Below are 12,295 nucleotides of genomic sequence, written 5' to 3'. Positions count from 1 at the left end.
AATTTAAAAAAAAAGACCAGTGCCAAAAAAAACCAGTTTTGACTAATGTCTTGTGTTAATAAGTACTTTAACATTCAACAAATTAATCATCACATTTAAATTTCTGACTTCAGTCTCACAAAATTATACCCTGCCAGGTGTCTTTAACAGCTTGTCAATGAGACAGTACCCTAAAAGGTACAACTTTGTACTTTATTTTATCCTAAAAGGTGTGTATTAGTACCATAAAGTTGTAATATGTATCCTTAATCTACTGCTATGAACCTTTTAGAGGTACAAAAACATCTCTTCAAGGGATTCTGCCCAAGTGACAAGCTGCTGCACCCCTACAAGGTACAATTTTGTTTTGGAGTGACATGAATTTACATGATTTGGAAGTCATAAGTCATATGATCTGCTTGTGTAAAAGTGCAATATGATCATTTTGATAAATATTTCCCTCAGTTTTCTACAAATGACTTGTAACAGTCAACAGGAGATAATAAAATGATTGACAGAATTGTATTTTTGGGAGGAACGGTTCCTTTAAAACAATACAGCATTCATGCAGATCTGTTTACAGTATAATGTGAACATAATCAACGGCAGATTTTCCTCATTACAGACTCATAACAGATGTTTTGTAAACAGGAAATCTATAATGTAAGACTGCAGTATTGTGAGAAAGTGAAGTCTCAGTGGCCATCTGTGCCTCTGCAGGAAGTCCAAACATTAGAGTAGAGGACATTGTGCATTAGGTGAGTGAACGAAACATGCCCACCAGTGCTCTCAGTCTTAATGGGATGCTTCCACGTGTCTGACTGCCGAACACACGTGACCACATTAAGCCCACAAGCCGAGCATTTCAATTTTGACAGTGTTTATGAATTCATTGCTTTTGCTCCAGTAAACGTTCAGTTGCTACCGAAAAGGGAATAAATTTGTCCCACGCCCATCTGCGCTCAATGAAAATACCGTTTTTAAGAAAACACATTGAATTCCTCTGACGGAATCATTCGATTATTTCTGAAGCTGTTTATGAATTTCAATACCTCGAAAAAACGTCACTCTTTTGTATTCGGTTGAGAAATGTCACTGTGTTCTCAAATAAGCTTATTTGCTTTTTGCAGAGGCGCCCTATTTCACCGCTGAGCCCAGGAGAAAGATGATGGGAGAGGTGGAGAAAAGCGTGGATATCCAGTGCCAAGCTCGAGGTGAGTGTTTTACGTGCGGGACTTAAACCGAGGAGGCTGGATTGATTCGAGATTTATAAGTATACTCTGCAATATGCTTTACACACAATAGACATACAATACACTTCAACCCCCTTCTGATCCAGGCACTTCATTGAGCGCACAGAGCTTTTGTAGTCGGTAAGCTTAGTTACGTAAAGGTATTTATAGCAATTTTCTCTTTGCATTCTTTGCGCTGCCGCCTACCGCCGTGAATGAAGTTCCAGGAGCGCTGTGCGGGTCTATTAACCAACCCCGAGGGCTGTGTCCTGCTCTGTTTGGGGGTGATTTATAAAATCTGTGCATTTAGAGGATGTCAGCGTCCCTTCGTGGAAGACAGATGGCGGCCTTTCGGACGAGTGGCGAAGAGTTTACGATTAGCTGTGAGATATGAGGTGTTGATGGGAAGAGGCTTAAACCATTATCATTATAGAGTGGAAAAATGGACGATGAAATGGTATTGGTTTTCTGCCAGAAATATTCTCTAGCTTCCTAATAGCGCTGGAATGGAAAGTCGGCCCAACTGTTATAACCGTACTTATGATATTTGTCCGTTGAGGTTCAGGCTCGGCTCAGCTGCAATTTCAGCGAGGGGTAAAAATGATCCCTCAGCATCAGATGGGCTGCGAGAAATAAAAACAAGCGAGTCACCCCGCCGTATCCTCAAGAGTGGAAAGTGGAATCAATCCATTACCTCTTCTGTGTGCTGCTTCTGGGACCGTTCTCACTTTTTTATGTGGCTGGATTGAAAGGAATCCTTTTGTTTTGAGAAGTTATATCTCTCCAGAGCTGAATCAGAAGTCTTCAGCTCTCGAGGATCAAGGAAAAGACTATATAACACATGCCCAGAGCCCCTCTCTCTTTTGATACATCTTGGAAAACTTGCACGCCATAACTGTTTGCTGCCGAGTGGAGCTTTATACAGCCGTTAACCACAGGCGAAGAGCGCTAAATGAGTTTGAATAATACAATCTGGTGGCCTTCTCTTGATGCAGACGCGAGACACAGCGAGTGATGATTTTCTCTGTTAGCTCTTTCAGCTGTAACTTATATCATTCCCCCCGAGAGTGCGCTTTTCCAAGCTGCTGGAATATTCTTAGAAGCGTGCAAGCCGAATCTCTTTGGAAGCTTAAGGCCTCAGATCATCTCATTTCCACTTGACACTTCATCTTTTTTATATCCTACAAAGGGTGCAGCCAGCATTTTCACAATTAGACCTATGAGTGTGTGTATAATAAAGAGTGTTTAGACCAGGGCGGTGCATGTGGCTTCACACCACACAGGCCTGAGCTTCCAAAAACAAGAACGAGGATAAACGTTGTGTAATTTCACTTTGGCTAAATGGATTCACTGAACTTGGGAATCTGTCTGTCTGTCTGTCTGTCTGCAGTTATGCTGTTAAATATCTTTAGTAAATCTCAAAATGGATATCCATTGTTTATATTGCACGTTATAATGTTGTGATTCCTAAATTCACCTTTAAATGGAAATGTAAATAGATTTAAATGTAGTTATCAATATTCATTTTAGACAAAAAATATGCTGTTTTATTGTCTGCTATTTTGCAATTTTCTAAAATAATAATAATAATAATAATAATTCATTTTAATTTCCAGGTTTCTTTTATTTTTTTATTTTAAAGTTCTGGACCCAGTTGTTTAATTCCTACCTTCATCTGAGCATCATAGTGACCTATCATGTTGTGCTTTAATTCACAGGGGTGCCCATGCCGAAGCTGGAGTGGTATAAGAATGCCGTGCCCCTCAGTAAACTAAACAACCCTCGCTATAAGGTCATCTCCAGCATGGGGCTTCAGGTCAAGAAGCTACAGCCCAGCGATGCCGGAATCTTCCAGTGCTTCGCCAGGAACTCGGCCGGAGAGGCTCAGGTCCACACTTACCTGGACATCACTAGTGAGTCTGACCCCGAGGCCGGCCTGCGGGGCGGCATGCATTCTTTATCGCACGCTTTCCAGATTTGATGCTACTAATTTTTGACACACAAACAATCGAGACATTGTCAAGGGTATTAGATGTGGCCAGCTGCAAAGTGCACCTTCTCTCAGCCATTGTACAGCAGTTCCCCGGCGCGACAGATGTGTTGTTCCTAATCTACGCTTGTGTGATTCTCACTCCTTTCCATAAGAGACTCAACGGCTCCCTGTGGAGAGGCCTGTCTGGAGTTGATTACATCGTAGTGTTTGTCAGGGCACTGCCCTGATCAGTACAGGAGGACATTAAGACCCCCTCAGAGGAGCACTCTCATCACACAGATAATTACCACAGCACCGATTGCACGTATTTACTGCATGTAGATTGCCGTAATGATTTTAACTTCCAGTTGTGTTGACCTTTGAATTAGCCGATTGTCAGGGCTTGCACAGGCCATTTTTGGGAATGAAGTTTATTAAAAAGATTATTATTTCGAAAAGCACTCGCTCACTTCACTGAACGGCTGGTGATCTCGGATGGAATGCGGCTTTTTCAGTCTTGCATATTGATTGTGCATATCTAGACCCGCTCATTAAGCGACGGTTCGATCAAAGCTGTGTTAGTTCTTCTGCCGGCTTTATTATTCCTGTATAGATCTGTTTCATGCTAAAGTGATCAAGGATAAGTACAGTGGATGAATGCTAGTGTGATATGTAATCACTCACCAGGCCTTTATGTCCCGAGGGAGCCTATGAACGGGGTCACCGTAAGAAACAACGCAGCATGAAAGTGTTGATTTTCAATGTCATACCTACCTCTGATTTTTCAGTGTGTTGAACATTGTGTCAAGATGTACAGTTCAAGTGCTCTTTTTTATGTTGGTTGCTCTCTGTATTGTAGTAGTTTAAAAAATGCAAACATTAAGTAAAAATGCATTTGCTAAAGCAACCAGGCATTTTTAGATTAGTTTACTATTAATGCACTTATGGTAAAAGCTAAGTCAGGTTACGACGTAATATTGTGCTAGGAACTGAACGAAGTTAAGTCTCTATAAATCAATGATCTGTAGTTTTAATTTTAGCTGGAAACGGCTGTGTTTTGTAGATTGTTTTTTTAAGTTTTGCAGGCATTTTGTACTGTAGGTAGAAGCAAGTTTTTCCAACGAGCCTTGGTTGCAATAATCTGTATTAGTCATAGAAATACTGGTCAGTCTGGGAAAAAAAATTACTAGACTGTGATTATATACTGTGACTATGATAACAAAAAATAATTACTCGTAGCATAGTATAAAATTTGAGTTATACTGCCCAGCCTTACCGTGGCATCAGTATTCATGTGATAAAAATGATATAAAGCAATTGGAAAGCAAGCTGTAATGGGTTTTATATTTCTGTCTCTGCTGTTCCAAATGAATATGGCACATATTCAACAATACATCCAAACAGCGATCTTTTGCTCTCAAACAGCAGCATGTTTTACTTTTACAAATGGAAATACCTGTTCATTTACACATCTCTGCCTATTAAAAATGACCTAGCAACTCCACAATGCCACATTGGGCACCTAATCAGAACAGTATAATTAGATTCATGCTAGTTGTTTACCATCTCCGATTTGAAACACAAATTTGCAGACAGGTCCCGCATCGCAATAAAAAGCATCAGTAGTGTTTTGATGGACATAACATTGTTTTAATACAATTTACTGGCTGGTGTTTGGTACTTATAATAATTTGCGTGTTCCTGAGAAGGTGTGTGGGCGGACTGCATTAAGCGTGTGAACGGATGTGGCGTTTTCTCTTCCTGATTAAAAACTGTGACTGTGTGTTTTGCAGGTATGGCTCCGGCCTTCACCGCGGCGCCGGTCGACATCACCGTCACAGATGGAGCGGTGGCCACGTTCACCTGTCAGGTATCTGGGGCCCCGAATCCTGCCATCATCTGGAAGAGAGGTAAAGCTAGTGCAAAGTGATGTTTGATTTGAGCAGTTTCTAATTCACTATTGAACAAGGCATAAATCACACCTGAGCACTGTTCCAAAACATATTGAGTTGCTTGCTGCCTACATTGGAGAGTTTTAACTATTCAGTCTTGGATCCATACAAATCCATATGCTGCCTATGTAGGGGACACTTGACTCGCAACTGAGTTCACTTGAGTTTGAAGTTGGCAAATGAATGGAATGAAAGTACACTGCATACCTGAATATTAGCTAAATCATACATTTTCAATTGCACTGAAGAGTTTGTGTCAATGCTTTCCAGCACTAAATAAAATATAAGCTCATTTATGATTAACATTTTAATTATTTATAATCTTGAATTATTTCCATTTTTATTATTGAGTTCATCAGAATCTTCTAGGATTGCCTTTGCATAAAATACACTAATGTTTAAAGGTTTGGTTTCAGTAACAGTTTTAAAAATGTTTTTGAAAGAGGTCTCTTATGCTCATCAATCATAATATCTAAATGCAGCAAAATCAGTAATATTGTGAAATATCGGTACACTTTAAAATAACTTTTCTATTCAGTCTTCAGTGTCACATGATCCTTCAGAAATCATTCTGACATGCTGATTTGCTGCTGAACAAACATTTCTTCAAAATCAGTTGAAAACATTTTGTGCTGCTCAATATCTTTGTGGAAAAAGATTTTTTTTCTTAATGAAATAGAACAGCATTTGTTTAAAATAGAAATCATTTTGGACTTTTGTTCCCCTTGTTGTCACAATGCATTCTGCATTTAGAATACTTTTTAATCCTTTTTTAGGATTTGGTAAAAATTCGATTTATTAGGAGGCAGCATAATTAAGTTGACTTTTTTTGGAACAGTCTTCACATTGAGAGCATCTATGCTTACCTAAAATGTTGTCTCCGCAGGCAGTTAGCTAGGTTTTTGAACGGAGGATCAACGTGCAGAAGTAATGTCATTATTAACACGAGTCCATCTCTGCCCTGCTGTTTTGTTATGTGTACTAGTGCTATATTTCACTGATTACAGCCAGATCGCAGGCATCCTTTGTGACTGCAGCGGAGGCATAAATTGATGTATGAGGTTGTGTGTTTTGTGCTTCACAGGAAGCCATTAAGATGTCTTTGTTGCAGCCGATTGGCAACACAAAAGATAATTTCATGCAAGAGTAACAAAAAAAGTTCCATTACATTCTACGACTGTTTTGGCGATATTCATGAAGTCGTTTCCATAGCATTCCCAATTATGAAGCAGCATATTTAATAGCGTCCCCTAACAAGGTAGAGAGCTCTGCAGACGGTTTTAGGAGGATTTTCCTCTGGGAAACCTATAAGCTTGTAATAAAATCATCCTGGACTCCGACTCCATGCATAGTGATGTTCTATTAATTCCTTATATGGAAGCAGATGCGAGATGTTGAGCTAACTGGGTATGTGTATGTGTGTGTGTGTGTGTTTGTTTGCATATGTATGCACATCAGATACCCAGATTCTCGCCAGCGGTTCAATGCAAATTTCACGTTTCACCCTGCTGGAGTCCGGTGGTCTGCAGATTCAACCGGTTGCGCTGCAGGACACGGGGATGTACACCTGCTACGCTGCTAACTCAGAAGGAGCGATCAACGCCAGCGCCTCCCTCACCGTATGGAGTAAGAGAAACACACTTAATCTGAACCCAACTTTCCACCACAGAATAAAAAAATTAAAGGATAGTTCACCCTAAAATGTAAATTCCTTCATTAATTACTCACCCTCATCTCGTTCCAAACCTGTAAGACCTTTGTTCATCTTCTGAAAAAGAATTAAGATATTTTGGAGGAAATCCGAGCGCTTTCTATCCCTGCATAGTCTCACAGGTCTGACTTTATTTCTCACAATTACAAGTTTATATCTTGCAATTTTGAGTTTACTTATAAATGAAGGAAGGAAGGAATGAGTATGGTAGCAAGCTGAAATAATTTTCCCCCTGTGGTCCTTTTTTAAATGAAATATCATAAAATGTTAATTTTGTGACTGTATTATGTGACCCTGGAGCATAAAACCAGTCTTAAGTCGCTGGGGTATATTTGTAGCAATAGCCAACAATACATTGTATGGGGCAAAAATAATATATTTTTTTTATTAAGTAAAGATCATGTTCCATGAGGATATTTTCTACATTTCCTACTACAAATATATAAAAACGTAATTTTTGATTAGTAATATGCATAGCTAAGGACTTCATTTGGACAACTTAAAGGCGATTTTCTCAATATTTTTTTTAATTTATTTTTTGCACCCCAGATTTCAAATAGTTGTATTATTTTTCTGTGGCAGAAACAAGCTTCCATATGTAGCTATGCAGCTTCCATAAGTTGATCGGTCTGTGCAAGAAACTGAACAGTATTTATATAGTTTTTTACCTCTGATGCACTGCAATGCCTTGAACTGTCTGAACTGTATGAGTGCCTCCTCAAAACCTAGCCGCAACCTCCCACTCTCTCTTGTGAAGCCAGCAAGGAAGTCACTAAAACTGTAATTCATCGACTAGTCACTTGAGGCTGGCTGCAAAAGAGAGTCAATCCCATAGACTCCCCATGTTAAAATGCTTTACAGCCGAAAAAAATATTTACAGCCTGGTTCAAAAAATTATTTTGGTCTAAATAGATAATTTTGCCCGTCATGACAACTGTGAGGGGGGTGAATTTTTTTATAATTCATCTGTTGAAATTATATTAAGCCTTAAAGTTCTGCATAATTAAGGGCGTGGCCACTTGAGTGACAGGTGGATTGCCGCTGCTGACACTGCTGTCAAGCTAGGTGGGTGTGGCTTCAGCAACTAGCTCCCGCCTTTTTGCCCATTTTAGCAGGATTTAATTTGCTTTTGTGTATTTTTAATTTTTATTTTTATGTTTTAGCCGTGATTCCCATCGACTTACATTATAAGTGTGTGTTCACACCAAACGCGAATAGAGCGTCTGGCGCGAATGATTTCAATGTTAAGTCAATGCAAAGGCGCGTTTACGCTCATCTGGAGGTCTCACGGCGCGAATGAGACATTTCACGCGGCGCGGAACACGCAAGTTCACCTCATTCACGTGTCTAGTTCGTGTGAATTGAGCGTCTGGCACGATACGCGCATTACGCGTGAATGGTGCTTTTGTGTATTTATGTGTGACGCGAGTTTCGAGTCTGCCGCCCAGAGATGTATAAAGTACTAGAGACCCATACTTGAGTAAAAGTACAAGTGCTCTATCAAAAAAGTGACTTGAGTAGAAGTTGAAGTGCTCTTTAAGCACCACACTTAAGTAGAAGTACTAAAGTATTCAACATTTTTTGTACTTAAGTATTGCAAGTAGTCTATTTTAAAATTTACTACTCAAGTACTGAAAGTAAAAGTAGAAGTATTGTGTTATGTAGCTATTAAAGAAAGTAGTCAAAAGTTTGAACATATTGTTTTTACTATTTCAAATGATTAACCTAAAGGACAATCACAATTCCTTTGACTGTAACTTCTTGTAAACAAAAAACCGTTACTAGGGTTAGTTAGCCCAATTTGCAAAATGATGTCATTAATAACTTACCCTCATGTTGTTTCAAACCAGTAAGACATCAGAGGGTCATTTAGAATTTTTTGAAGCATCGAAAATACATTTTGGTCCAAAAATAGCAAAAACTACGACTTTATTCAGCATTGTCTTCTCTTCCGTGTCTGTTGTAAGACAGTTAAAAACAAAGCAGTTTGTGATATCTGGTTCGCGAACGAATCATTCGATGTAACCAGATCTTTTTGAAACCAGTCCACCAAATCGAACAATACGCATTAATCCACAGATGAATTAAGCTGTTAACTTGTTTAATGTGTCTGACACTCCCTCTGAGTTAAAACAAACCAATATCCCGGAGTAATTCATTGACTCAAACAGTACACTGACTGAACTGCTGTGAAGAGAGAACTGAAGATGAACACCGAGCCGAGCCAGAAAATGAGTCAAGAACCGTTTCTGTCAGACGCGTCCGATTCGTGAATCGAGGAGCTGATGATACTGCGCATGTGTGATTTAGCGTGAAGCAAACCGACACACATCTGGACCGAACTGATTCTTTTGGTGACTGATTCTGAACTGATTCTGTGTTAATGTTATGAGCCCAGGTGCAGTCAGTGCCAATGACGCCATTGCATCGAGCGCAAAAGAATCGGTGAACTGTTTTCTTCAACTGGTTTATTGAATCGAACTGTCAGAAAGAACTAACATTACTGGTCATCCGAGAACCAATGCAACCGGTTCTTGACTCGTGAACGAGTCATTATCTGGCTCGGCTCGGTGTTCATCTCTCTCTTCACAGCAGTTCAGTCAGCACGCGCAGTCTCGCTTGATTCGCTCAATGATGTGGCAGCTTCATCAAATCTGCCATCTACAGTTCTGGCAGTGGTTTGTAATGGAATGATTCGTAACATTATTATAATTGTAACGAGTAACGATGCAGCACATGAAAAAAATATCGGAGTAAAAGTATTAAACTCAGCAAAAATATGTACCGAAGTAAAAGTGGAAGTAGGAGAAAAAAATAATACTCTAGTAAAGTACAGATACCGCCTTTTAGTACTTAAGTACAGTAGTGAAGTAGTTCTACTTCGTTACTATACATCTCTGCTGCCACCCGACTTGAAAAATTTGAACTTTGGCGTCAATTTGTGCCGCGTTAACCAATCAGGAGCCTGCTCAGGAGTCACTCATTCAACATGGAGGAACAACTGATGTTGTCAGTGAGCAGTCAACAGGAGCTTTATGACACAAGTATCACACACAAGTTCATATAAGACCTTGCTTGGAAGAATGTGTTGTAAATACACATTTAACTTTTGAGTCACGTACACGTTTATCGACCCGCGGCCTTCCCGCTGTTTTTTACAAGTATTTTCCTCCAATATAGCCTTCAGCTACTTTTCGCTAACAAGATCATGCGTTTATTCAGAGGACGTGTGCAGGAAAAAGTGGAAAAGACCCGAGTGCTCGATCAACATCAGCCATCTTGCAAACAGACAACCACTAGCACTTGCCCCTCCCACAAGAAACTTTTGCTTTCTACGCGCGTATATTTCCCTCTAGATGTGCGAATACCTTCAAAATGTTCAAGCGGCAAGCTACACGTGAATTTGGCACTCTATTCGCGCTTGGTGTAAACACAGCATAAGACTGATAGACTGCAATGGTTTGAGTTAAAAAATCTAATTTTGCATTCTACTGAAGAAACAAAGTCACCTACGTCTTGGATGCCATGGGGGTAAGCAGATAAACATAAAAGTTTCATTTTAAGGTGAACTATCCCTTTAACTGTGAGTTTAAACATGCTAATTGTCTTTAATACATCACATTAAACATGATCTGACAATCAGTTTTATAAATGAAGAGTACATATATATCATATAATTTTATTTCAGATGAACAGGAAAATAATGTGACTAATTGACCACCATTTATTCAGCAGAAATGTGCGGTTCTGGTCTATACAAAAGCGAAACTCACATCAAACTTCCTTTTCTAAATAAATAAAGTCAGAGCAGAGACTGATAAGCTGTTCCGTGAAAATAGCTTCTTAGCACAGATTCACAAGGTGATATCTACAGCATCCAGACTTGTTATTACACACCGATCAGAGCATGTAAAGTCCTGGCATTGTCTCAGCGGGAAGGAAATTCACTCGGCTGTTGACGTGTGAAAAGGCTGTTAAACAGTGAAGCGTAGCTGTTTGGTTCTTGGAAATGTTGAACTAGTGCAGAATTAACAGTGTTGTGTTTGCTCCAAGGTCGCACGTCCATATCCAGGCCTCCCATGGACAGACGTGTCATTAAGGGGACCACGGCCATTTTGGAGTGCGGTGCCACCCACGACCCGCGCGTGGCAGTGAGGTGGGTGATGACAAACTGCTTCCTCCTCTCTTCTCAACATCAGAGCCCAGGGCTCCACGCTCGGTTTGATTGTAATGTTAATTCAGAGTGTCAGCCCACAGGCCTTGAAGTTGATTCAAAGCGCGATCCGTAGTGCTGTACAGTTAATTCGGCACTAATATGCTGGATATCAGCGTATGAGCCAGTGCTGTTTCCTGTGCTCCCCCTGTGTCAGTTTGACTGTGATAGAGTTCTCTTCTGCTCCTCGTCTCCTTCACTTGGCAGGTACGTGTGGAAAAAGGATGAGGAGTTAGTGAGGCCAGACCAGAGGGGGGCGTATCAGCCTGCAGGAGGGCTCCTTGCACAATCAGTCAAACTGGTCCGGGACATCGGGGACTATACCTGTGACGTCATCTCTCAGGCCGGCAACGACCCAAGGCGGCCCCGTCTGGAGGTCATGTGAGTGACTTAGCTTCCCTTCATCTCGAGCATTAGGCTGACTAATGCGCTGTGCTGATGGATGTGTGTCACCTTCCAGATGCGTATTGCGCGTCATTTTTCACAAGCCGGCTTTGAAGTGTGAGGACGGAACTGAAGAGCGAAAAATATGACGGCTCTCAAAAACCTCTAACCCTAAGTATTCAACTTTGTCATGTAGCTCATCCCACGCCGTTTCTGCTATAGACATGAATAATACCTCAAATCGTGAGGCTTGTCGAGGATAGGTGTAATATGATTTCCACCCGGTGGACAATAGAACAGACTAAAAAAACACATATTTAGGTGGTCCTACATAATCCACCCACAAATGAAAATTTTCATCTTTTTTTTCAAGGATTTCTTTCAGATTGCTCAATTTTTTTACTTGCCCTGCCAACGTTTTCTCTGGCCCTGCCACAAAAAATATACAAATAAATGAAAATAGTTGTTGCAGTCATTGTTTTTGACTCATGTTTTCTTTCTATTCTAATAAATAAGCTTATATGACACCGACGTTTAAGATACCAGTTTTTACAATTCATCATGATTCCTCTTTTGATACCACATCAAAAACTACTAACAAATATAAAGCTCAAACAGTATTAAAGAGAAGTGAAAGGTCTAATGAACAAAGATACAAATTAAACAGTGCTTTAGGTTTGTAGTTGTTTTAAGTGTTCAAGTACAGAAATTAATAATCAGCTTTAAAATAGCATTGCATTTTTTTCACTGTATAAATTAAATATAATCACTGTTAAAGCTACCAAAGTTGTTTGTTCCGTCAAGAGCGGTGAGTGATTTTTCTTTTTTTTTTTTTTTTTTTATTAACATTAA

General features: G+C 39.9%; 1 protein-coding gene across 1 annotated transcript in view; it reads left to right on the top strand.

Annotated features, from left to right (window-relative positions):
* LOC113079796 (protein sidekick-1-like) overlaps positions 1–11,440 on the top strand; it is a gene marked incomplete at its 3' end in the record, with an annotated part of 46,706 nt that extends 35,266 nt beyond the window's left edge. Inside the window, exons 6-11 of the mRNA XM_026252018.1 lie at positions 1,110–1,193; positions 2,930–3,124; positions 4,977–5,093; positions 6,594–6,761; positions 10,900–10,997; positions 11,217–11,440. Coding sequence (XP_026107803.1) covers positions 1,110–1,193; positions 2,930–3,124; positions 4,977–5,093; positions 6,594–6,761; positions 10,900–10,997; positions 11,217–11,440 — 886 coding nt within the window. The remainder of the gene's footprint in view (positions 1–1,109; positions 1,194–2,929; positions 3,125–4,976; positions 5,094–6,593; positions 6,762–10,899; positions 10,998–11,216) is intronic.
* Positions 11,441–12,295: the final 855 nt, after the last annotated feature.

The sequence above is a fragment of the Carassius auratus genome, unplaced genomic scaffold (assembly GCF_003368295.1).
Source record: "Carassius auratus strain Wakin unplaced genomic scaffold, ASM336829v1 scaf_tig00029227, whole genome shotgun sequence".
NCBI lineage: Eukaryota > Metazoa > Chordata > Actinopteri > Cypriniformes > Cyprinidae > Carassius > Carassius auratus.
This window is presented reverse-complemented; position numbering and strand designations above follow the sequence as displayed.